This window comes from Aspergillus neoniger, assembly GCF_003184625.1.
Source record: "Aspergillus neoniger CBS 115656 unplaced genomic scaffold BO87scaffold_2, whole genome shotgun sequence".
NCBI lineage: Eukaryota > Fungi > Ascomycota > Eurotiomycetes > Eurotiales > Aspergillaceae > Aspergillus > Aspergillus neoniger.
In genome coordinates this window covers 848,661-871,040 of record NW_020291130.1, presented here as the reverse complement: position 1 = coordinate 871,040, position 22,380 = coordinate 848,661, and the positions used below count along the sequence as shown (strand labels likewise).

Genomic DNA, 22,380 nt, shown 5'->3' with positions numbered 1-22,380 from the left:
TCCGGGATCCCCTAATGTTCCCACGTTTGAATGAGTCCTTGGCAGGCTTTTAGTGCCCCAGCTTCAGCTGCCCGACGAAGTGTGATTTCCACTTTGCATCTGGCCCCATTTATTCAATTATTTTTAACGGACCATCACATCGAGAAGATGATCTTGACAAGGTCAACCGCTTCCCTCATGCTAATGTACAGGTACAGGATAAACCTGATAGATACGATCGTTCTTGGCGTCCCAAAGCACAAGCGGTCCAATATATTCTCATGAACTACTATAATGGGAGCACAAGTATCACTGCAACGCGTGTCATAGCCGACAACTTGCGCTAAAAACGCTGTAGCCTCGGACCCGAAAGTATTGGATGCGGTCTGCATAGACTCTGGTCAGCCACTTGTACGATTTCCCAATTGCCATCAACTAGGATTCTTTGTCAAGGTAGGGTCAGGTGTAGTCTTGTTGTAAGGCACCCTTTGCTTGGTGAGTATAGCTCTCTTTGGTTTTGCCACCACCTGCAGTGAAAGGACGGCCTCCGGCCACTTTCTGCTTTATTGATATTGCCCTGCACCTTGTCAGCTACAAGGGCTTTCGTTTCTAATTTCCGCAATATGACTCCTTCTCACCAATTGCAATATGCATCTGGTTGTTCGACAAAGCACGCTATAACTACGAATAGGCCTGCAGCATTTTCTTTGGGCGCGCCCGCAAGCCGGCGCATCTTTACTACATCCATCCTGTCTGTGCAACTTCTTAGGCCATTAGTCAGTCGATCAATTGTCTATGCTGATGTCTATCATCGGTGCATAGTACAGCCCGGTTCCAATACTGATGCGAGTGGTGCTGGGATACACTGAATAGTGACGCCCTATCTTTCCCGATCCCTTTCGCCAGTCCATGGCGGTAAGGCTTTACAGGTAAGCTGTATACTCTTCTCAGGTCATGACTGACGTGTTCCCAGCCTCAGCAGTATCCCCTGTTATGCAGCGTACGGAGAGCGGCACGAATAAATCTAGCAACGAAAAAGAACCGAGAAAGTCGCCGGTGGCTGCGAGGCATATGCCTGCATGGAGTCTGATGATGGACCAGTCATAAAACCCGATGCGCCAAAGAAAACGAGATGAAGGGCGGCCGTCATGCCTGATTGAGCGGTAGTGGCAATGGTGACGTTGATGGAGCTTCGGCCAACGGACTGGCATGTCCAAGTGCACGAGGACACGGAGCGGGCAGTGGGATCCCATCTGCCAGTCTTGTACGCTCTTCGAGTCGCACAGAATGAAGCCAGAGGGTCTGTCTCAGAGCCAAGAAAGGCTAGTTTCAGGACTTGCTGGATACGTCCCCCCAACGATACACAAAACCATTGTTAACAACTTCCCGTTCCATACCCGTTTTCATGCAATGTAACCAACCATCTGGACACACAGCACCATTCACAATCCTTCTGAGCAGCGAATGCTCCGGGCTGTGAGCGAAGATTACACGAAACCGAATTGATTTGTTTGAATATCGAAAGCCACTGGCCTGGCGCCACGCTCTGAATAGTCCCGTGCATCCACTCGTATGCTGGGAGATGTCCTCTGTGGCCCGGGGGTCATGGCGGCTCGATATCGATCTCACATCTGGTCATGCTCTCCATACAAGGCGGAATCGTCTACTGAGAAGTGCGTCGTCCCGCTTGCCATGCCGATTTTCTTCCCTAGATAGACATACATGCAGAGCTGCCTTGCCGATGACACTCATGACGAAGCTCATGCAAACACACTATCAGCCAGCAGCCTTCCACCTTTACCGAACGACAACACAGCCTCCCTTCGCAACTGTCATGACCAATATCTCAGCATCATCGGCGTTCATAGACAGCTAGCTGTTGACTCCCGGACCATCTACAGACTGCCCATGATCTTGGCTCGTTGGTCCGCACTCTGTAGACCCATGGTCGTTATTCACCATGCAGCTCGTCTCTGCAAAGCCTGATCAGTACAGTCAATGCTGCCTTGTCACGTCCCGAGTGGCTCAAGTCTAGGCCTTTCTGACACATGCCGCCAAATCATAGAAGCTTGTCAGCTAATACGCATTGAGTCATCATAGCAAGGATCTAATAACCAACTACCCGATACATACCAAGCAGGAGGCTCTTCAATGTCTACCATCTGATTGAGATGTAGACCCCAGCCAGGCTGTCGATACTTGACGGACGATGATACGGGAGCATTACCCCAATAACCAATAAAACCAGTTCCTCCCCGTCCTAGAACCAGGACAGTACTACTACTTAGATTCCCAAGTAAGCAGGACCGAACCTTTTTACTTAATTACTATTTCACTCTTATGTAGTGTGACTCCAACGAACAAATTGAAATACTTTTGTTTTCGGGTTTGAACCTTCTCTCTCGATCTAAGAATACTTCCACCCGCGATCGATCAATGCACGGAAAAGTAGAAAAGAAAAAGAGGAGCATGCAAACAAGCAAGCAAGCTTGCCTTGCCTTGCCTTGCCTTGCCTTGCCTTGCCTTGCCTTGCCTTGCAACTCAGCATGACAAATAGACACATTGAACCGGAAGAGAGTAGTGCGCGAATAAGGAAAAGGAAGACCAGACCACGCTGCTTTTCTCTGTATCAAATCGACCTCAAAAAAGCAAAGAGAAGACGACACACACACACACACTCACACACGCACGACACATTTGGGATGCCTTTTGTTCTTCAGTAATCATCATTATCGATCGGATCATACAATACAAAGAAAAGTAGTCAATAGATGAGAGATGAAGATCTTCTTCAGCCATGGGAAGTGTGGATGGATGGAGAAACCCGCCTGCCTGACGAAAAGAGACCCAAGGGTGTCATGTCATGATACGTACGGAAAAACCAAAAAGCAAGAGAAGAAGTTAATAAGGAGGAGAATGAAGTGTGGGAAGAGAAAAAATGGGAATTGGAAATTTGGAGGAGAAAATCTAAGTGGCACGCTTGGCGAATTCGACGCGCAGGATAAGGTGACGGTAACCGACTAGATGAAGAGGAAATATTAGTTGCGATTCCGATAACTTGCTTTGTTGCTGACATTGCAACGATGGCAATGGAAAAAACAAATATGACGCAGAAAAAAAAATGAAATGGAATGGAATGGAATGAATGAAGTAGAGGGATAACTTACAGCCATCCATCTTGTCGCAAGCACGTGCAGCATCGTCCCGATCCGCAAAGCTGATGAAAGCGAAGCCCTTGGCTCTCTGGGTTTCTCTGTCTCTGGCAAGGAAAACTCTGGTGACACGACCGAAGCGTTCGAACAGATCCCGCAGTTCTCCTTCCTCTGCCAACTCGCTCACCTGTTTGGGTTTGTTGTCAGTCAGTGATGTGTCCGTGGGAATCCAAATGCAATAGAAGCACGGAAAGTAGAGGAAGCTGATTGCTGTTCTCATGACATCCATGTGTGTGCCCGAAAGGGCTGCTTCCTCTTTCTCTCTTTCCCTCTCTCAGAACAACACCAATAGGAGTGTTTAGAGGGGAAGGAGAGGGCAGAGCAGGCAAGGAAAAGGAGGAAGAGAGGAACAGAAGGAGGAAAACTAGCATCCCCTGTCCCCTCTACCCCTCCCCCCTCCCCCTCCGGGGAGACCAGCAAATAGCAAAACAGTGTCCAGTGAAACCAGAGACAAGGGTGAGGTAATTGGGGAAAACTCACGTTCGTAACTCTCAGAGTCGCCAAATCATCCTTCTCATACTTGCCAGCCATTCTCTCTCCGCCACCAGCAGCACCCTTCCGCAGATGAGGGGGCACGTAGCTAGAAGTACCAGCACCCAAAGCGCCAGCAGCCGGAGAATCCTCAGCACCACCCTCACCACCAGCAGAGGGCTCGTCGACAGGAGCCATAGTATCCTTGAAGGGACAACGAGCAGTAAAGTGCTCGCCACTGCAAATACGACACTTGACCTTCTTGTCCTTCAGCTGATCCTTCATACTGCCCTTCTCGCCACCATTCTTCTCCGCCTCGGCCGCCTGAACCTTCCAGTTGACGCTGGGCCGGAAAGCAATGTTCTCACCCACGGAGGTCGTATCGAAGGAAGGTCCGGGCGCGTTGCCCTTCTCCAGACCGAACTTGGCCCAGGACCTCCGCTCCGCGACCTGAGGGTTGACATGTTCGCGAACAACGGTCGTTTTGATCCGGCGGGTCACCTTCACCTTCTTGCCTTCGTCGTTGAATCGGTAGGAGACGATCGTCTTCGTGCCATCTTTGTTGGTCGTGATTTGCTGCGGGGGGAGAGCGGAGGGGTCGTCGAACTCCTCGTCGTCGGCCCAGTCGGCGCGGCTGGAAAGTGGAAAAACAGTCCTGGTCAGATTTTCTTTCTTTTCGTTGTCTTCTTTTTTTTTTGTCGCTTCTTGACCCTGGATTTTCGGGGGTTTGGGGGGAGTTTCCGCTTACTTTCCAAGCTTCGACATTGTGTGTGTGATGGGGGGGTTGATGATGTCGCCGATTGTTGCTGAATTTCTGGATTTCAGCGAAAGATGCAAGATCCGTTGTGGATTTGTTCGGCGCGGCAAATGCCTTGTGGCGCATGACAAGTGTGGCTGGTGCGTTGGTGCCTGGGTCACGTGAAAGACAGGATGATGGCTACCGTTGGTATGCATGCACCGAACATCTTTCTACAATAAGACGGTTCTTTTATTTTATTTTCTTTTCTCTAGATTTAGATGCATATTATACGGCCTATTAAATGAAGATCTGCCTCAATGCTATCTCGTTTCCCACTGCCAGAACATATCAAGATGACAACGCCCAGACGCATGTTAACCCTTCCCCTTTCCGCCTTGCTTGTAAATACCATGGCCGACGAGTGGCTATTCCTGGTCACTATGATTGTTCAGACCAGATTCAATCCAAATGTTTAGAAGCTTCACGTTTAGACGTAGTCCGCTTTTGACGCTTCCATAGTTGCGACCTTCATACCAGAGTGTGTAGACACAGTGAGCGGAATAATACACCGCGTGAATTTCGTATTGGACGACGTAGTATAGCTCATTGTCTGCACCGCGTTTAATTGCGATGCGTTCCTTTTCAATGACACCGAGACTTGGGTTCAATGTGGCATGTTGCTTCACGCCTAAGAATAGCATAGTCAATAATCCGTAATCAACCATTTTCAGCTGTGCGAGAGGACTTGCGGCGATTGAAATACAAAGGTGGCTTTTCACCTATAGCAGTATTCACTTTGTATAGGCTGACCCTAATTGAGTCGAAAGCGCCATCTTTGACCTGTCTACGTTTGATCCATGTTGTTTTGATGGCCTTCGCTTCTTCCATGTCATCCCCCTGAATACGTCGTTAGCGTTTATATATTGACTTGAGAATCATTCCATACCTTGCGAACAAACCATCTCATAACATCAATATAATACTCACCATAAAAGTAACTCCAGTATCGAGATGCGATAGTCTTCAGTTAGCCCCAAGATTGTAAGAGTTGACCCGATCGCACAAGGAAAATTGTTGCTACTTACTTCTTCTCATCATGCACCCCATGAATGAATTCGGTCTGGTACGTTGTCCCATAATTTTCCCTGGCCTTGCGGGATTCTATGAAAGTCTTCGCCGTTGTGTCGGAAATGTCCCCAAGAGTCTTTGCCAACGCGCCCCTAACGACAGCAGTCCAGCCGTCGACTGGTGCTATCACTTGCACGCCCGGAGAGAAGCAGTCACGAAGATGTTTGCGAAGGTATGGACTCTGTCCAAACGCTCCAACCAACAAAACTGCTTTCACCTCTGCACGAGAAGTCTGGATTTGCTCTTGGACAAGTTTCTCAATATCTCGTATAGTAGGTAAGAATAGCTTCCGCATCTCTTTTCCAGTAACGCGAATTCGGCCGCGACGGACCCCGAGTTCCGGGTCGTCTGCTATACCTGGCACAGGAAACATAAAATCGTGATCAGTGCTTCCCTCGAATGTTCTTTTCACGACACTTTCAAAACGCTGCATTGCCTCGTCTAGCGTGTCCCTGCCCCATCCCGGGAGCTGGGAAAGGCGATCGTCCAGCAACTTTTCGAAGCTCCTATTGAGAAACGTGCTGCCACACATGGATCCAGTACCCGGAGCTTCTTCTCTTAGACGCAGATAGGGTTCAAGCCCAGTAATCATGAACGTAATAAGATCTACTGTGCCGCCACCCGCATCACAGAGGAAAAACGTATCTCCAATATCCGCCAAAGGGTGTCCAGGAGCACGTAGCGAATGTATGGCAGCAGCTTCAGGCTCAGATATAATGTGTATCGTGGATATGTCTCCAAAGCCCGCTTTTTCTGCGCACGAGAGCGTTGACATTTTCGCTTTATCTGGCCACATTGCTGGGACTGTGATCACAAATTCGAGGTTCGTACTGTCCACTGAGCTACCAAGTCTCAATTTCAAAATTTTAACTGCATGTTTACGTAGGGAACGAAGGTAGTCGGTAACGACCTTCTCAGGTGATGAAAAGCAGGGAATAGGCATTCGGCGGCAATCACTGTGTGTCGAAGACGGTCTTGATCCTTCCCCAAGATCAAGATCAGGAACAAGTTCGAGTTTGAACCACTGAATCCGTGGCGTTTCCTCCAGGATTTGAAAACCCCATAGACATTTCTTCTTCCCGTGCTGAGGATACTCATACCTGACTTCGCTGGGTACTTTTTCGCTGGTCAATCCACCACATGAGTCAGAGCCATATTGCGGCCATTCCCTGATTATATGGTGATTATCAGGCTGGGAAAGGCATCAGTATTTCTTCCAATAATGTAGTTGCGATCCACGCACGTTACTCATTTGAGCCCAGGCTATCCCAGAGTAGGTGGTGCCAAAGTCCACCGCAATGACTATGGTCCTTTTACTGGAAGAACTGGTCATGTCTCTTGTGTTCTTTTGTTTGCCGCTTTTATAATCGTTGCAAGGAACCTGATGCTTATGACAGGAGAGCCTCAACTTCAGTAAGCCGATCCAATCACACTTGTCTGTGAGACGCCTCTGTATGGGAAGTATCAGTAAGGTAAGTATAAATGTTCAGCGATCTCGCAAGGGAGGGATTCTTCATGAAAGTTTCACTGAGGCATCACTCGGTGAACACAGGTAAAGGAAACCTTTTGCAGTGAATGATTGAGTGCACGTGTCCTGATATGGGTACTTCTCTTAGATATTCTTCGCGGTCAGTATCCTCATCAAGCAGTCTTCATCTGGTATTCCTTGTTCAGTGGGAATTTCAGAGTAGGTGAGAAACTTACTTCACCTTCTTGCTTTGCCTTTCTTTTCTTTCGATCGATTTAAGCACCAAGCCAATATTGGCCTGAAATTAGAAAAAACGGGACAGAAATGGACGAGAAGGAAATCTTAAGTGTCAAGGAAGAGGAAAAGTCTCTCCTTCACCCTTGCAACTTCGCCCAAGAAAACGGACACCGCATAGCGCGAGATAGATTAGCGGATGCTGCTCGAACCCCCGACAGTAGAATCACGGAATTTGAAAATGAAGTTGGTTTGGAGCAATCATACAGCCATGTGGTCAAACTATCAACATTGCTGCACCATGAGATATCCAAACTTGGGCGTATCTTTGGAGAGAATCAACACGTTATAAGACCAATGCAGGAGAAGATTGCCCAATTGAAGAAGCATAACCAAAATTTGGAGGAACAGTTACAAGACTGTCAGGCACGAATACTCAGATCATCTCCTGTGGCTGTCTTGAGTGATGCTACTGTCTTGGCAGATTTCAGTAGGATTCGCGAGACCCTTTCTAACTGGGTTGAGGAGTTGCCTAAAATTCGTGAAGACTTTGCCGATCACTTGTCTGCCACATTCAGCGAGCTTTCTCTTGATTCTCATATATCCAAAGATACGAATAGTTATCCACAACGGCCTCTTGCAGTGCAGTCTGAACTTCTGATGCACCTGGTTTTCTGTCGTCTTTCTAAGGGGCTCTTTGAGGTCTTAGTCCCGGGAATATCTCCATCAGATAACGATCTCTTGGATGGCCTTCGTGAGGGGCTGTTGTCGCTACAGTCCAAGAACAGTAGGTGTCGCGAATAGTAGCATCAGACTGAATTTTCAGATTTGCTAAACTTTGATAGACTTCGAGAATGTGAGTGGTGGGGGTCCGAACATCATGGAGGCCTATGTCGCATCTCAAAGCTATCAGAAGGGTGTCGACAGTGTCGACAACGAATGCTCCAAAATAATTGCTGATTTGGATGACTTTTTTTGGTGGATCGACTTTGAGTGCGACGTTAATTGGGACAGCAAAATGGCAAGTTTATCTACAGATATTTTGAAACCGGCCGTCAGTCTGGCAACGAAGATGAGCTGTGCACCCGCGCAATACAGGTGGAAATGGTATGGCGAGGCATACTTCCCTCAACGAGTCGTACGCAAGTACCACCTGAAACAGTTTACCGTGCAAGACGCCCGCACTCATAATAGAATATCCTTGGCAAATCTTGCGCTTTTGGATGATGAAACCCCACTTGGCGAGCTCTTGGTGATAATTTTCCCTGCATTGTTCCGGCGGGGAACTCATAGGATTAGTGATGTCTAAATTGAGAAGGCTGTTGTCCTCATCCGCGCGAGAGATGATTTGCCGATACTAAAGAGGTCGAAAGATAGACCAAGCATGCTTCCGCACGTTGTTGTCCAGGTTCCTTAAGAATTATGCACTGGGACGGTGGAACGGAGGTTCTGTATTGGAAAGGAGGCAAGAGGGGGCAAATTGAACCAATTACGATGGAGGGAACAACCGTAAGGCTACGCTAGGGTAGTACAACTCGACGTGAAATCACGAGACCTTATATTTCATAGGTAACCAAATAAATCACAATGTTTCTCAGACACTTCTGCGTATTTCATTCATCTCCGGCACATCTGCACGGAATGGTATATTAGAATCAATGATTACATCTATATACATAAAAGTCCAGCCAACATCATGAAAGGCAGCCAGACAGGTTCCGTACCACGGAACCGACATCATCACATCCATCGTCGAGTCCCAAAGGAGACATACATGACTACCAAGCTCAACCCATAAATCTGTATCCCAAGTACAAGCCCTTGTTTTTAACCAACAAGAAAAAGAAAAGGTAGAAAAATCGACATGAAGAAAGAAAGAGAAACGCATTTACCGACCCAGCATTTTCAGCTCAATAGGTCTCAGAACGGAATGCACGACGAAAGAAAAGAGAAGAGCCAACTCGAAACCGACATCACCATTACCAGCATGCTTGGCGATGGGACCTATGTACCATGTCTCACTCATACCAGTAACCATACCCGCGACACCGAAAGCAAAGGAAATGCAAGCGGCGATACCATAGGGCAGCTTGTTGGGCTTGTCATATGTCTCGGGGCGGTATCCAGAGAAGCCACGGCGAACGATGTGGTCGGCAAGAGCGACACCGGAGTAAATGGCCAGCCAGTAGGCGATGAAGTCCATCAGATTCTCCAGGACTTCTTCGAAGTGAGAGTAACCGGGGATGGCGACGGCGATGGAGACACCGGAGGCGAGAAGGACCCAGATGAAACGGGGAACGCGCTGGGAGTAGCGACTCAGGACCTGGAGAGTCAGGGAAACGGAGTAGATGTTGGGGCAGTTGTTGGCGATGATGGACAAAGACAGGATCACCAGACAGAACTTGCCGAAGCCACCGACGGGATCAAGAACAGCGCCCAGCAAACCTCCGTTTCCAGACTGGCTGTAACCAAGGGCGTATTTGTTGTCTCCGCCGTTGATGGAAGTGGCGGTCATAACAGCGATACCCAGGAACTGGGTGAAGAGAAGAGGGGGGATCAGGCCTCCCCAGGCGGCAAAGAAGATCTTACGGCGGCTGCGGTCCGCGGGCTGGTAGACGGTGTAATCGGCGGCGTAGCTGGTCCAGCCAGTGGCGAAACCATAGACAGTCGCACCGTAAGACAGGCAAGAGCCGAGCTCAGAGGTTCCAGTTCCCATGGGGAGGTTCCTAAAATCACCGGAGTGGGCGAACAATCCGAACACGATCATGAAGACAATGAAGGTCGGGATCCAGCTGTAGTACTCGTACAGGTGGACAACCTTGTATCCGGCGAAAGTGACTAAGAGGGTGCAGATGGCGATGATCAAGATGCCTGCAAATCCAGGAACGTCGGAGTTCACCGCATTGAGAAGTTGGGCGCCGACGATGGAGTTGGCGGCGGACCAGCCCAAACAGGAGAGAACGTTCAGGAGGGCAACTATAGCAGAGGGTATAAGCATATGATGGTGGTAGCCAGACTGTCACAGGAAACTTACTGATCTTAGTAGGCCAATAACCGAACCAGAACCGGGAGAGTACCATCTGGCGCAGACCAAAGGCGGGACCAAAGCAGGAGAACCAGCAGACGGTCAGAACACCCAGCAGGTTGAAGAAGAAGCAGACGAGGATGGCATCGACGAAGCCGAGAGCGAAGGTGGAGTAACCAAGCACGCCGATAGCGAAAGAACTGCTCACCATGTTGGCCGCCAGCCACTGCGACGGGTCAGTTTGGGAGGGCGGTCTTGGAGCAGCCGGCAAGAGAGCCGACGAAGACGAAAGCACAAGGCAAACAAGAGTTAAGAACACACCATGCTGCTGATATTGAAGTACGACGTGTCAGTCCGTTCATTGTCCGGGACACGTTCGACACCTCGCTGCTCAATATTGAGCTTTCCCGCCAACCGTTGCAGCTTTGCGTACAGCGAATTGCCGTACATGAAACTCTCCCCAGGGACAGCGCCATCGCTGCTGTCATCCATGGGCGTTTTGCCCACCTGGGGGGCTTTTTCGAGATCGGACTCGACTCCTCCGAACATGGTGTTGGAATGGAAAAAGGTACGCGTATATCTCAACGGCGCAAGGTTTGAAAATATGCTGACGTTGGGAAGATAACCCTCGGTCAGGAATCAAGTAGACTTGATAAGAAGTCTTTTTTTGGAACTCTTGAATACGAGAGCTGTAAAGCTCAGGTACCAAGTATAGTTCAAGGGGGAAGGGGAAGGGAAGGGAAAGGAGGAGACGGAAACCACATCTTTCTTTTTTCTTTCTTTCTTTCTCTGCAAGAGAGCGTGGGAGGAGAGCTCCTAATATGTGTTCGGAGGCAACGAGAATTTCTTCTCACACCCACCGTGACGAGGCCCACCCCACGAGATCCGAACGAGTATCAGGCACGATGATTGATCGCTTCTGCACCGACGGAGAAACGCCGCCGCGACCGCGTAACAGCTTCCCATGGGCTCAGCTCCTGTCGCGTGTTCCGGCGGAGGTCCCAGCCCTGGCCTGGTCCGCCTTTCTTGTTTCGAGAAAAAACTCTCACGTTTACTTTTTTCTTACGGGCCCCACCGCCGCCAACTTGTCTTAGCTTAGCCCTAGTGCGCACAAGCTTATGTTGCCACCAATTATATGCAGCATGGCCCCATCTTCATCATTTTCATTGGAGGATACAAGGCTGGGCACATGGTTAAGCACCACATAGATCGCAGAAATTATCAGCAGTCTGCCTCTGATTGGACATCTTTGTCTACCAGGACCGAGTGGGTCTGGTGGCGAAGGAGCCCACGCTGATAAGGTCTCGCCTGGTGATAGGCACACCTGCGCCCGTAACCCTGAGAGATTTGATAATGATAACACTTCAGGCTCGTTAGGTATTTCGGTTTGTACGGCTTACCGCGATGCCTGCAGCTGGTCCCCCCAAGGCTGACCATCTCTGTCAGGCCCGATAGCCACCTATCTCATGGTGTTGATTATTATCACCCCCGGACTGTCAATTAGAATGCTAGGGGGTGTTGATATCATTCCTGCAGTCGGTCAACGCCGAAGGGCGCAGGAACTCTATCGTTGTCCTGCTTACTGCATGTAGACTTGCCACCGTTGCCTCATAGCACAGTTTTATTCTCCGTAGTGTAGTCATGGGGCCACAGGCACTGGCTGATCAACGCAATAATTAGACCACGATCGCCAGCTCGAAAGAAAGAAGTCAACTATTAGCCTGAGGCATTCAAATTCAGAAACATCATCATAATCAACAATGACAGAAGCAGCTATCTTTCCCCAGACTTTGCTGATACCCCGCGTCATCGGAAACCTACGAAGAATTGTGCTTCGGGCTGACAGGGAAGCGGTGATCGCCGCCTCTAATCCCTATCACAAAGTTTTGCCATGTGCAGCCCGTCCGCGAAGCTTCAGCTAAGCATATCTGCGCCGAGCGATATCGACTTGGCAGGCAGACATGTGAAGTTGGATGCTGTTGATTGGGAAGAGGACATGATTTCACAGCTGGCTATGCATAGGCCTTGATTGGACGCCATGCAGCCCAGATAAGGGCCTCCTTGTCCATATCTCTGGGATGCAATAGTTGCATGATACGAACCCCTTAGCGCGGGAGCCCCTAAATTACTGCCAGCTCATAGCAGCATCAACCCCGGAATGTCTGCCTGTTCTGGCCACAGCTATCGTCAAAATGAGCGATAGTTCTAGGTCAAGTCTGGAGTATGGAGTGTTTCTATCCTCCACCTAGCACCTGACACCTATCTTCATGGAATACTACACACATTCTAGAACAAAGATAGCATCTCAGGCCGCTTGTCTGATACCAGCCGAACTGGACAGTCCATCGTTATCAGGGCCCTTCTTCCCCTTCCCGCCTAATCAATTAACTTCCGCCGTCTCCCTCTTTTCCCGTTTAGCAGCTAATTAAACCCGCCAGTGCCCTGGACATGCAACCCTGCATTAAATCTTTACCCTTTCCTGTTGCCTAGCCCAATCCTTCTTTCTTTATTTCTCCTCTTCATCTCATATACCATAACCATCCACAGTGTACTCACAGCAGAGACTCTGCAACACCCGACCAAGCCGTGACGCTTCCAACTGTAATCTATCTACATACCCTACTCCGACGACCCTCAGTGGAACTTCCACCCTGCCGCTCCACAACTGCAATCCGCACCAACGACCCACCGAGGAAACTTTCGGGATCTGAAAGGTGACTCCAACAGTAACTTTCGGGAAAGTAACCTAGAAAAAAAATTGGAAAGACGTTTCCCCGTCGTCGCGTGCTTGTAGTAGACAGTACCAAAGTAGGCATGTACCTGCGTGCCCAGCCCCTCCCTTTCAAGCTGAGACACGGAAGAGTCTTTTTTCCTCTCTCTCTCAAAAATGATATAGAGATAGACCCATCTAATATCACCTACATTAAGATTTATCTATACATAACTGCACATACCCTTAACCAAATAACTAATAATAAAATTATCAATCCATCCATACCCAAATCCATGAAAGAACACCACTCAAAAAAGAACGGTACCGAACGCGTCTCCCAACCCCGAACGACCTTTCCTAACCTACGCGTCGGATAACCCGTTTCTAGTGCCCTCGATAGGAAAAAAAAAATTTTTTCCCTTCCATACTATCTAACCACTAATCAATGAATGAAAAAGAATGGGATGGATGGGACGTTTCGACCCGCCAATCCCAACGCAGTCTCACCAGTCCCGATTCGGCTCTATCTTAGTACTTTACTATCGGTTCGGTTTCCCGAGTCTGCCGAGCATTACCATTTTATGCTACCGTGGGTTTTATATGCTTCGTAGGATAGTGTGCCAAGGACCAGCCAACCAAATAGCCAACCAACCAGTTAATTAGTTAGTTATTAGACTGTGTAGACAGTTACTAACCGGGGGTTTTTGCCGAGCCGAAGCCATAACCAACTAAACTTATTCCATTCTTCTTTTCTTCTTTTCTCTCGTTGTTTCTTTCTGAAATGGGCTAGATTGTAGTTCGCTATTGAGAGTTAGTGAGTCACAAATTTGATTTCTATACGAATTCCGCGGTAAAGATCAAATCAGATTGGATAGATTTGTCCTTGAGGCTTTTTCTTTTCTTTTCCCGCCCGTCAATATCTTCCTAATTCCTATTCCACTATCCTCTGGGGCAGTTGGAGATACGTACTAACTACAAAATACCTAGACTCCTTCTGGATAAGAATATGCAGGTACAGACATGCCTCACTAGCTAACTACTTCAGAACTAGCTTACTTGCTAGAGATGTACGGAGTAATAGCTCGAATACGGGTGCCTGTTTGACTGAGTGACTTACAACTGTGGCACTAGACTGCTTGTAGGTAAAATGTTGTGGCTATTCGCCGTAGAACGCTGGGGCGTTGAAAATGTGGGTTCGGAGATTGGTTAGCTCACTTAGGTGAGGCGCCAAGGGAGAGGGATGACGTGGGTTTTCAGTTGTGCAAGATATTGGGAAGTTGGAGGTTACTTCTTTGTAGTAGGTTATTGTCATGTAGGATGCGCATTTTGGAAGGTCAAGTAGTTCCTAGTACTCAATAGATTAAGTCAACTGAAGTTCAACTAATGTTGAGATTACTCGAAGTTGTGCTGCTGTTGGATGCCAGATATATATTTAGCATCGGCTTCGGCATCTTTCCGTGATCTGCGTCATACTTACTAGTTGATCCTATGGGTATCATGAGAATAACTAATCCTCCGGAGTAATGATAATGGACATGTAATTAGCGGGGATATATGATGGGTGTGGCTGTATGTATGAGAATCATCAGAAATTGGTGTCATGATTGGTAAAAATTTTGATATGCATGTCACATTAATACCACGCTCATCAGAATACCAACTTTCTGGTTAATGAGTAAGAGTATTCATTCACATCATATGCCTACAATATATACCGAAGACTGACATGGAAAAGTCCATCAAGTATCTGACTTCCCCTTCTCCGAACAACTAGCAACTCCCTCCCCTACCTCTCCCACCTGTTCCACTCCATCTACAACTAATCCCTGCACATCAGCCGGTCCCTTGAACTGCTTGCGGGCAGTAGTGAACCACGTAAAAATGCTCAGCAACGCAATCAGCCCGATCGCCGCACTGGTGTAGTTCATCGAATCCGGAGTGACTGGTGCATCTGAAGGAAAGTTAAAGGTAATAAACGCAAAGAACAGAAACAGGAATCCCAGGCCGTGTAGACTGAGCGATATGGGCAACGGGAAAGAGTAAGGACCATCGACGGGAGCGATCTCATTGCCAAAGAAATACCCGAGGAGGCGAGCAAGAAGAACTAGTGCGTAGGAGACGTCTATGATAGTGACACTGTCAGCTCTGCCCTCTATATCCAAATTCTAAGGGAACGTCTTACAGAATCCCGTGGTCGCAATGGATACAACTGTATTAAAACCAGTGACAGTGCCGAAGTAGATCGAGTTGAAAGCCATTTGCACCACAACGGTAAACAATATCGCATATATCGGGATCTTTCTCCTCTTCTCCACCCGGGATAAAATCCCAGAGAATGGCATTCCCCGGTCCCGTGCGAATGCAAATAGTGACCGGGAGCCCTCCGCAACAAGACTCACTGAGGCTACCATCATGATCACCGTCATCATACTGGTCATGAAGCAGGCCGCGACTTTGCTTTGGGTTGAGTCGTAGAAAATCTGCAACACAGGGACGCCTGTAGAGGAGTTTGCAGTAGCATCAATGTCGCCGATGCAGAAGCAGAGCGTCAATAGAAAAATGAATCCTGTTACAGCGCCCATCCCAACAGACATGACCATGGCTTTGGGCGCATCTCGCGAGGCATGTGTCATTTCTTCAGTCATGTGGCTTGGAGTATCGTAACAGCACATGCCGAAGAAACTTTGAAGGATTCCGACCATTGTTGCCATGGCAGATCCGAAGCCAGTTGTGTTCTGGAAATCCTGAAATACGAATGCGGCATCTTGTTTGTTTTTGTTGGTCGCTAGTAGAACTACGACGATGATGATGAACGAGCAAACGTTCCACAGCAGGATGGCCCGGGATAGGCGGTTGAGCAGGTGGGGCAAGAATATATTGACCAGAAGAGCCCAGATTGCGACTGCATAAGTGACCAAGACAGTATGCCACCGTTCGATGACATATCCGGGATATACCAGATTTGCTTGTCCGAGGATGAAGTTGGCTGCGAACGAGTTGTTCGCAGAGCCCATGGCGAGAATACCTGCCCTCGACTGAGCATCGTGATGAATAGCCTGGAGGTATACCATCGCTTACCCATTAGCATGAACCACCCCGTTATGTACGACGTCTCTCGAGCGATCTTTGGCGGTGCTAGCAGAAAGACCCATGAATACTGCCCTCCGGCCACGGGCCACCTTGAGCACCATTCTGCCATGGATAGGGCAACCGCAAAGGTGATTACACACACGCCTAACCATCCGAAGAGCATAACCGGTGGACCACCGGCATCTACTCCAATGATGAACACACCACTGAGCGCACTCCAGCTGTCGTACATGTTAGTCAGCCGTTCAACATGGGAAGATTGGGGTGGACTACCAGGTAACGATACTAAAACTGAAGCCTATCATATCCAAGAGGCCGAACGACCGTTTGAATTCTGGAGATATCAATGTCAGCAAATCCACTTCTGATTCGAGAAACTCCACCAGGAATTGAGTCATACCTTGCTGATAGCCCAAGTGCTCAAGCGTGAGGTCTTCTTCGGTGCCATGGCCGAAGACATCTTTGGGCTCCACAGACATGATGCCGATGGTGGTGACGGTGCATAAAGGGTCTTGAGGCCGATCAGATTGACGAAATATCTGCTATATATCCAGTCGGGACAGCATGATAAGCTCTTGACGATAATGTACCGTGTCTGTCGGCTGGCTCTGCAGCTCAGCTTGCCGCCAAGTGGTGCTTATCAGCGGATCGACCGGTGACATACCGAGTTGGAGAACCGCCATTGGCAGGACGCGCATCTTCAGCAAGGGGCATTGGGCCTATCAAAGGAGTAACTTTATTGCTATTTCGGACCCTCCGACATGCCTTCGACCTGTAGTTTTCGTCTGAATGAGCCAGCAGCGCGGTCGGAGTATGACTCAGCTGCTAGTGACTCCGATCGTGGTGAACTAACCTGCGGGGTACGTACCCAATCCCCTACTATATAATGGGTGAATCACAATCAGCGCCCACATGATTCGAAGTCACTTTTGACCCCTCACAATGGCTTACATTGAGGACTTACAAGGGCTCATAGCCCAATCGCTATCATTGGTGGTCCTCGCAATTTCTAGCGCCATATTCTGCAGATGCTTCTATCGCATCTACCTTCATCCTCTATCATCCGTACCGGGTCCTAAGCTCGCAGCCTGCACTTCGCTATGGTTAGCATACCACACATATATCGGCGATGAATGTACAGTAGTATATGATTTGCATCGCAAATACGGTCCGGTCTTACGAGTCGCTCCCAATGACGTCGACATCGCTGATAAAGATGCGCTGGAGCCAATCTACGTTGCTCGCGGTGGTTTCCCCAAGACATCAGCATATTCCAAGTTCGACATTGACGGACACACGACCATATTCTCCAGTCTGACGTTGCCTGAGCGAGCAACACGAGCGAAAGCTGTCGCCCCTCTTTTCTCTACGGCATCAATTCGCAACTCTCAAGAAGCCTTACGCGAGGTCTTCGACGATTTCGCGAAAAGATTGCAGGCTGAAGCGCGTACTGGTAGACCAGTAAACGTGCTTAATGTGACGCGTGCCATGGCAATCGACGCTGTAAGTACGTATCTGTTCCACGAGAGGTACGGCGCCATCACGGAGGATTCAGAGTCAATGTCGGCATCGCCGTTTGTGGATTCCTTCGTCGGAGTAGGTGCTTATTTCAATATCGTACCGGGGAAGATTGGTGGTTTTGTCACGGAGGTCATTGAGCGTTGGAGCACGACCAAGAATGTGGAGCAGTCGCACGGACTGATCGACCAGTACGCCAGAAGGCTTGTCCAGGCAGCGGCACCAAAAAGTGGAAGCTATCAGAGCCGTTTGTTGGAGAAGTCGACCATAGCACAGTCTCAGATCGAAGTCAAAGATGTCTGTTTTGCAGGAACAGATTCCACGGGAATGAACACCGCGACGATCATGTGGTATCTTGCAAAACACCCAGAAATGTGAGTAGCAACCAGGCCAGAGTTGTACACCAATGTCACTAACTGGGCTTTCCTGTAGTTATGATCGTCTCAGACAGGCAGTCATGGAGAGTATAGAAAACGACGAGGATCCAACCGCGTGCGCGTACCTGCGCGGCGTCGTCCGAGAAGGCCTTCGTCTTTCCTGGGCCAATCCAATTCGCCTGCCTCGTTCAGTTCCGGCTGGAGGCTGGAAGTATCGTGACTACTATTTCCCAGCTAGTACGAGTGTTGGTGTTGCGGCCTATCAGCTGCATCAAGATAGCAGCGTGTTCCCTGAGCCGCATCGTTTCCTTCCTGAACGTTGGGATAACGCGGACAACAGAATGCTTACGGCATTCTTTGCGTTTGGCAAAGGGACTAGAGCATGCATTGCCCAGTCGTTGGCCATGTATGAAGTTACCATGGCTATTTTCACCGTGGTCAAAGAAGATGTGCTGCGTGGTGCGTCGATTGTGGAGGACCGAATCGAGATAAAAGAATGGTTCAATTCCAAAGTCAAAGGGCATGAGATTTTGATACAGTTCGCCAGCAAGTGAAGCGACATACACTATCACCAGGAGTGAAATAGCCAATTATAGACGTGTGTTTGAGAAAGCCTGATTGGTATGTCGCACAGAATAGACACATCAAAAGTCATCTTTAGAGAAATCAATATCCTTGCCATCCAGCCACTCCGCCATTTCCTTGTATACCATGTCACGCTCTTTGCCGAACAACTGGGGCAGGTTCTGCTTAATCGGATAGCCTAGCCGGCGCATACCATAAGCCAGAAACCGGTAGCCTTTGGGCTCCTTAGCTAGAGACTCATGGTCAATATGTGGAGGTCGAGTAGGGTCCACTGGTACACATTTATCCTTTTCATAGATGGGGCGATTGCAGAGGATTTTCCATCCCTGCGGCTGCTTCTTCAAGAAATATGCAAATCGACAGTCACTGAAACCATCCATGTTAATAGGCTCATATGTGGGACGGGAGAGATTTACCAGTCGCTATCCCATTCAACCCCGTTCTCATCCGCAGAACGGCAGGAGATCGAACACTTCATTTTATCGATGGCACGATCACCCTTGATATCTACGGCGTGACCCAGAACCCGATGGCAAATGAATTCACCCTTGGCCCATCCTTCAGCCCAAGTATCAATGGCCTTGTCCCGGTAGTTTTGCTGCCAGCTGATATTTATGAAGGCCTTGGGATCAAATATTTCCCTCAGATCAGACCATTCGCAGGCATCACGGTGAAGAGGCCAGCCTTCGCAGAGCTCGCGGATTTTGAACCGCTCCAGAGTAGAAGCGTCATCGGTATTGTATGTTAGACGGTTGGATGCAGAAGGCGGTTCGGCACCCAAGCTGTAGTCGCCTTTATCTGGCAGGTTGAAAAGTGCAGGCTTTCCAGTAGAAGGGATTTTGTCCGAATGGCCGATGCCGCTCATTGTATCTGTCTGTTCTTGAGCTTTCAAGTGGATGTAGTGTAGATGACAATATGTTGGCATGGAAGGCACCATAAAGGATGGGCAGAGGCCTAGGTATAAATAGAGTGTCCAGAATTGACTTCGATTACTTTTGGATGACCTAATTGTATGACCTACCGGTAGTGGCGAAGTATATCCAAAAACATCATGAACCGTCCACTTATAATGATATGTTTTATGCTTGGGCGTAAATGTTAACAAGTCTCGGAGAAGAAGCCCCTCTGAATTCCAGGCAAGTCAATACTAGTCTCAAGCGTGCTCATCGAGTTCACATGTTCAAACTTCAGAGTGTCCCCTTGAGAGTGCAAGTTAGAAACACCCGATTCCGCAAAAGGCCATGAATCTCCCAATACCTACATAGCCGACTCCTGCAACTGCATCATACTCCCGGTTACACACAGACGATCTCGACGTCCATCGCCCCAGACGGAAATCCAAGGCAAGGGAGTACCCACCACGCAAATGCCTGTGCTACTTTCCAGTAAGGCCGAATTTACAAAATATGAATTCGCTGTTGCACAAGTGTTGAACTGCGAGATCGTAATGATAACCTAGTCGGGCCGGCATTGCAGCTCGGGGTAGATCTGGTATGTGGCTTATAGACCGCGGGTATATTCGGGCTATGGGACATTGTCAGGGTTTAGATCTGCCGTGAAAATTTGGTATGTGAGATAAGAGTGCTAGTTACACAGGCAAAGAATGGGCGTTGGAATGTCTCTTTACTAGAAGTAGAAGCTATAGTGAAGTTGATCTAAGCTCATCCCAAAAATCAGGCTATCGAGGCCGTCATGTGGGGAGAGCGGGTCTCACTCCTTAGTACTATCACTACCAACCACTAACTTGACATATCCGACACTCTTGGGAACTAGGTACTACGTACATACTTTTGTTTCAATCCACCTCCACATCTACGATTGGGAATTCCTCCTTGCCATGGCCCGATCCGCAACTCCATCTTCAGGTACCACCCTGCAAGCAAGACTACGTAGCTCGGCAACCCAAGGAAACCTGGTATGACAGCCGCTTCAAATATCCACCATGGAACGTAATACGGCACGAAAAGTATAATCTCGCTACTCATTGAATTCTGAAGTGTCCGGTCTGAGCTTTATCATAACCAGTTTCAAGCGACCCCTTCCAGGTTTGTCGACCAATTCGCAGGGACCAGTATGAAAGGGGGGAAGGATTGTGCATTTTCGGAATGATAAGATCTCGTACTATCTGTATTGATTTCAATGGTATAGGTTTAAAACGAGTTAAGAGTATAGTAAGCCATTGTCTGTAGGAGTGTAAAATATTTGTATTTCATTTCTTAATGTATAGCTAGGTTAAAGAGCAAGCATCGCCAAAACAGTTTCACTGGTATTCGGTAGAAGTATGAATGAATCAAATCATGAACAGTTCAACTGTCTTAAACTGACATTGACAATATGCATGCAAATGGTATCTGGAATGAGAGAAGTTTACAACTTGGCCAACATCTTGTTGCCCTTCTGCAACAGAGCAGCAGCATCGTCCACAAGCTCATCAACAATAGCCTTGGCAGGCTTCTTCTCGTTTACAACAGCAGCAACCTTGCCCATGAGGAAGGGGCGAGCGTTCTCCAGGGTCTCGTCATCAACATCATCGGGAAGGTTCTCCATGTCGTGCTCAGCCGGAATGATACCCTGGGAAGTGAGCTTCTTGATCTCGTCCTGGCGGTTCTCTTCCCAGTTCTTGATGTATTCGTTGTTACGGACACGGAGCGGGCGGCCCTAAAGAAGTTAGAATATAAATCAGGTGTAGTGTTCGTTGAACTTACCGTGAAGATGATAGTGCGGATTGTGTCGTCAAAGCCAGCGGTGCGGACAGCCTCCTGGTGAGCCTTAGGAGCACCAGCCTCATCAGCCAGGATGAAGCGAGTACCAACCCACACGGCCGAAGCGCCAAGCATCAAGGCAGCAGCCACCGAGTTGCCATTGTACAAGCCACCGGCAGCAACCACCTGCACGGGCAGACCAGTCAAGGGACTCTTCTTGCCCTGGCAGAGCTTGGCCACGGTAGGAATGAGGATCGTGGTAGGAACATCGCCAGTGTGACCACCACCTTCACCACCCTGAGCACAAATGATATCCGCGCCGGCGTCGAGGGACTTCTGGACGTGCTTGGGGTGACCGATCATGTTCATGTACAGGATGCCTGCAGCATGGAGTCTGTCCACGACAGCTTTGGGGGGCACACCGACGGCAGAGACGAAGAGCTTAGCGCCGCTTTCGATAATGATGTCGACAAGTTCGTTGAGCTTGCCCTTGGTGTAGTCGTAGCTGAGCAACAGAAAGCGCATTAGCATCTCGGGTTTCCGTTTGTCATACAATCACATGGGTGTCTCACTTGGTCTTGCGGGCGCTTCCACCGACCTGGGGGAGCAGCAGATCAACACCAAAGGGAGCGTTCTTGTCATTCAGGAAGCTCTTGAGCTCCGCAATCTGCTCACGGAGCATGTCGGGGGTGTATCCAACACCTCCAATAACTCCCAGACCACCGGCGTTGGTGACCGCGGCGGCCAACTTGGGGCCGGCGGCCACGTTCATACCCGCCAGGAAGACGGGGTGGTTGATCTTGAGTAGATCAGTAAGAGTAGTACGGATTTTTTCTACAAGAGCAGAATTTCATTAGCATTCAATATCCCGGAGGATGCCGGCGCATTGCATAATGCATATGAAGAGGCGGTGGCGAGGAACTCACGCGGAGAAGCCATTTTGGAGTATATGAAGAGACGATAGATGGATGACAGGTGGATCGGAGACCAAAAATTAGGTACAAGGTAGTAATATGTCAGTTAGCAAGTAAAAAAGGGATGCGGAGACCCAGGGTATCCAAGCACAGTTATAAGGAGTAAGTGTGCAGGCTGGAGGAGCCGAGGACAAAGAGTGACCAGCACGAGCCTCGGTCCAGGGC

At 48.9% G+C, this 22,380-nt stretch overlaps 9 protein-coding genes across 9 annotated transcripts; 2 read left to right on the top strand and 7 right to left on the bottom strand.

Moving 5' to 3' along the window:
- Window positions 1–410: 410 nt before the first annotated feature.
- BO87DRAFT_298014 (uncharacterized protein) lies at window positions 411–1,336 on the bottom strand (the record flags this gene model as incomplete). Its single annotated transcript, XM_025619039.1, has 4 exons — window positions 411–524; window positions 654–732; window positions 943–1,065; window positions 1,185–1,336. Coding segments are annotated over 4 exons (468 nt in total), but the record flags the coding sequence as incomplete, so codon positions are not given.
- Window positions 1,337–2,946: 1,610 nt separating this feature from the next.
- tif35 (translation initiation factor eIF3 core subunit g) lies at window positions 2,947–4,427 on the bottom strand (the record flags this gene model as incomplete). Its single annotated transcript, XM_025627054.1, has 4 exons — window positions 2,947–2,999; window positions 3,147–3,318; window positions 3,672–4,296; window positions 4,411–4,427. The coding sequence occupies 4 exons, from the start codon at window positions 4,425–4,427 to the stop codon at window positions 2,947–2,949; spliced, it is 867 nt and encodes a 288-aa protein (XP_025484751.1).
- A 365-nt stretch (window positions 4,428–4,792) lies between these two features.
- Window positions 4,793–6,962, bottom strand: BO87DRAFT_79528 (Hsp70 family protein). Its single transcript, XM_025629573.1, has 5 exons — window positions 6,773–6,962; window positions 5,487–6,721; window positions 5,348–5,399; window positions 5,181–5,298; window positions 4,793–5,089 (listed from the first exon to the last, which is right to left on the bottom strand). The coding sequence occupies exons 1-5, from the start codon at window positions 6,860–6,862 to the stop codon at window positions 4,827–4,829; spliced, it is 1,758 nt and encodes a 585-aa protein (XP_025484750.1). The 5' UTR covers window positions 6,863–6,962; the 3' UTR covers window positions 4,793–4,826.
- A 359-nt stretch (window positions 6,963–7,321) lies between these two features.
- Window positions 7,322–8,540, top strand: BO87DRAFT_392920 (uncharacterized protein; the record flags this gene model as incomplete). The annotated part of the gene is made up of 3 exons (XM_025625031.1): window positions 7,322–7,362; window positions 7,456–8,018; window positions 8,077–8,540. 3 exons carry the CDS (start codon window positions 7,322–7,324, stop codon window positions 8,538–8,540), a joined length of 1,068 nt encoding a protein of 355 aa, XP_025484749.1.
- Window positions 8,541–8,824: 284 nt separating this feature from the next.
- On the bottom strand, window positions 8,825–11,158 carry BO87DRAFT_372430 (cytosine permease). The gene is made up of 3 exons (XM_025622284.1): window positions 10,578–11,158; window positions 10,266–10,482; window positions 8,825–10,207 (listed from the first exon to the last, which is right to left on the bottom strand). Exons 1-3 carry the CDS (start codon window positions 10,803–10,805, stop codon window positions 9,120–9,122), a joined length of 1,533 nt encoding a protein of 510 aa, XP_025484748.1. The 5' UTR covers window positions 10,806–11,158; the 3' UTR covers window positions 8,825–9,119.
- A 3,550-nt stretch (window positions 11,159–14,708) lies between these two features.
- On the bottom strand, window positions 14,709–16,776 carry BO87DRAFT_403191 (GABA permease; the record flags this gene model as incomplete). Its single annotated transcript, XM_025625754.1, has 6 exons — window positions 16,724–16,776; window positions 16,460–16,661; window positions 16,333–16,393; window positions 16,048–16,280; window positions 15,152–15,994; window positions 14,709–15,091 (listed from the first exon to the last, which is right to left on the bottom strand). Exons 2-6 carry the CDS (start codon window positions 16,536–16,538, stop codon window positions 14,709–14,711), a joined length of 1,599 nt encoding a protein of 532 aa, XP_025484747.1. The 5' UTR covers window positions 16,539–16,661; window positions 16,724–16,776.
- Window positions 16,777–16,995: 219 nt separating this feature from the next.
- BO87DRAFT_349215 (cytochrome P450) lies at window positions 16,996–18,508 on the top strand (the record flags this gene model as incomplete). Its single annotated transcript, XM_025621016.1, has 2 exons — window positions 16,996–17,951; window positions 18,010–18,508. The coding sequence occupies exons 1-2, from the start codon at window positions 17,002–17,004 to the stop codon at window positions 18,506–18,508; spliced, it is 1,449 nt and encodes a 482-aa protein (XP_025484746.1). The 5' UTR covers window positions 16,996–17,001.
- A 90-nt stretch (window positions 18,509–18,598) lies between these two features.
- BO87DRAFT_392916 (uncharacterized protein) lies at window positions 18,599–19,404 on the bottom strand (the record flags this gene model as incomplete). The annotated part of the gene is made up of 2 exons (XM_025625030.1): window positions 18,599–18,905; window positions 18,956–19,404. The coding sequence occupies 2 exons, from the start codon at window positions 19,402–19,404 to the stop codon at window positions 18,599–18,601; spliced, it is 756 nt and encodes a 251-aa protein (XP_025484745.1).
- Window positions 19,405–20,725: 1,321 nt separating this feature from the next.
- Window positions 20,726–22,344, bottom strand: BO87DRAFT_372428 (nitronate monooxygenase). Its single transcript, XM_025622283.1, has 4 exons — window positions 22,168–22,344; window positions 21,814–22,075; window positions 21,245–21,746; window positions 20,726–21,197 (listed from the first exon to the last, which is right to left on the bottom strand). The coding sequence occupies exons 1-4, from the start codon at window positions 22,178–22,180 to the stop codon at window positions 20,907–20,909; spliced, it is 1,068 nt and encodes a 355-aa protein (XP_025484744.1). The 5' UTR covers window positions 22,181–22,344; the 3' UTR covers window positions 20,726–20,906.
- Window positions 22,345–22,380: the final 36 nt, after the last annotated feature.

Excerpts from the sequence above, each read along its gene's own strand:
- BO87DRAFT_79528 (XM_025629573.1), bottom strand. The coding sequence starts at position 6,862 with ATGACCAGTTCTTCCAGTAAAAGGACCATAGTCATTGCGGTGGACTTT. Across the intron at positions 6,722-6,772 it reads CCTGGGCTCAAATGAGTAAC|CCTGATAATCACCATATAAT; the intron begins GTGCGTGGATCG and ends TGCCTTTCCCAG. Across the intron at positions 5,299-5,347 it reads TGAGATGGTTTGTTCGCAAG|GGGGATGACATGGAAGAAGC; the intron begins GTATGGAATGAT and ends CGACGTATTCAG.
- BO87DRAFT_372430 (XM_025622284.1), bottom strand. The coding sequence starts at position 10,805 with ATGTTCGGAGGAGTCGAGTCCGATCTCGAAAAAGCCCCCCAGGTGGGC. Across the intron at positions 10,483-10,577 it reads ACTTCAATATCAGCAGCATG|TGGCTGGCGGCCAACATGGT; the intron begins GTGTGTTCTTAA and ends GACCCGTCGCAG. Across the intron at positions 10,208-10,265 it reads TTATTGGCCTACTAAGATCA|TTGCCCTCCTGAACGTTCTC; the intron begins GTAAGTTTCCTG and ends CCTCTGCTATAG.
- BO87DRAFT_372428 (XM_025622283.1), bottom strand. Across the intron at positions 21,747-21,813 it reads GGAAGCGCCCGCAAGACCAA|CTACGACTACACCAAGGGCA; the intron begins GTGAGACACCCA and ends TCTGTTGCTCAG. Across the intron at positions 21,198-21,244 it reads TCCGCACTATCATCTTCACG|GGCCGCCCGCTCCGTGTCCG; the intron begins GTAAGTTCAACG and ends TAACTTCTTTAG.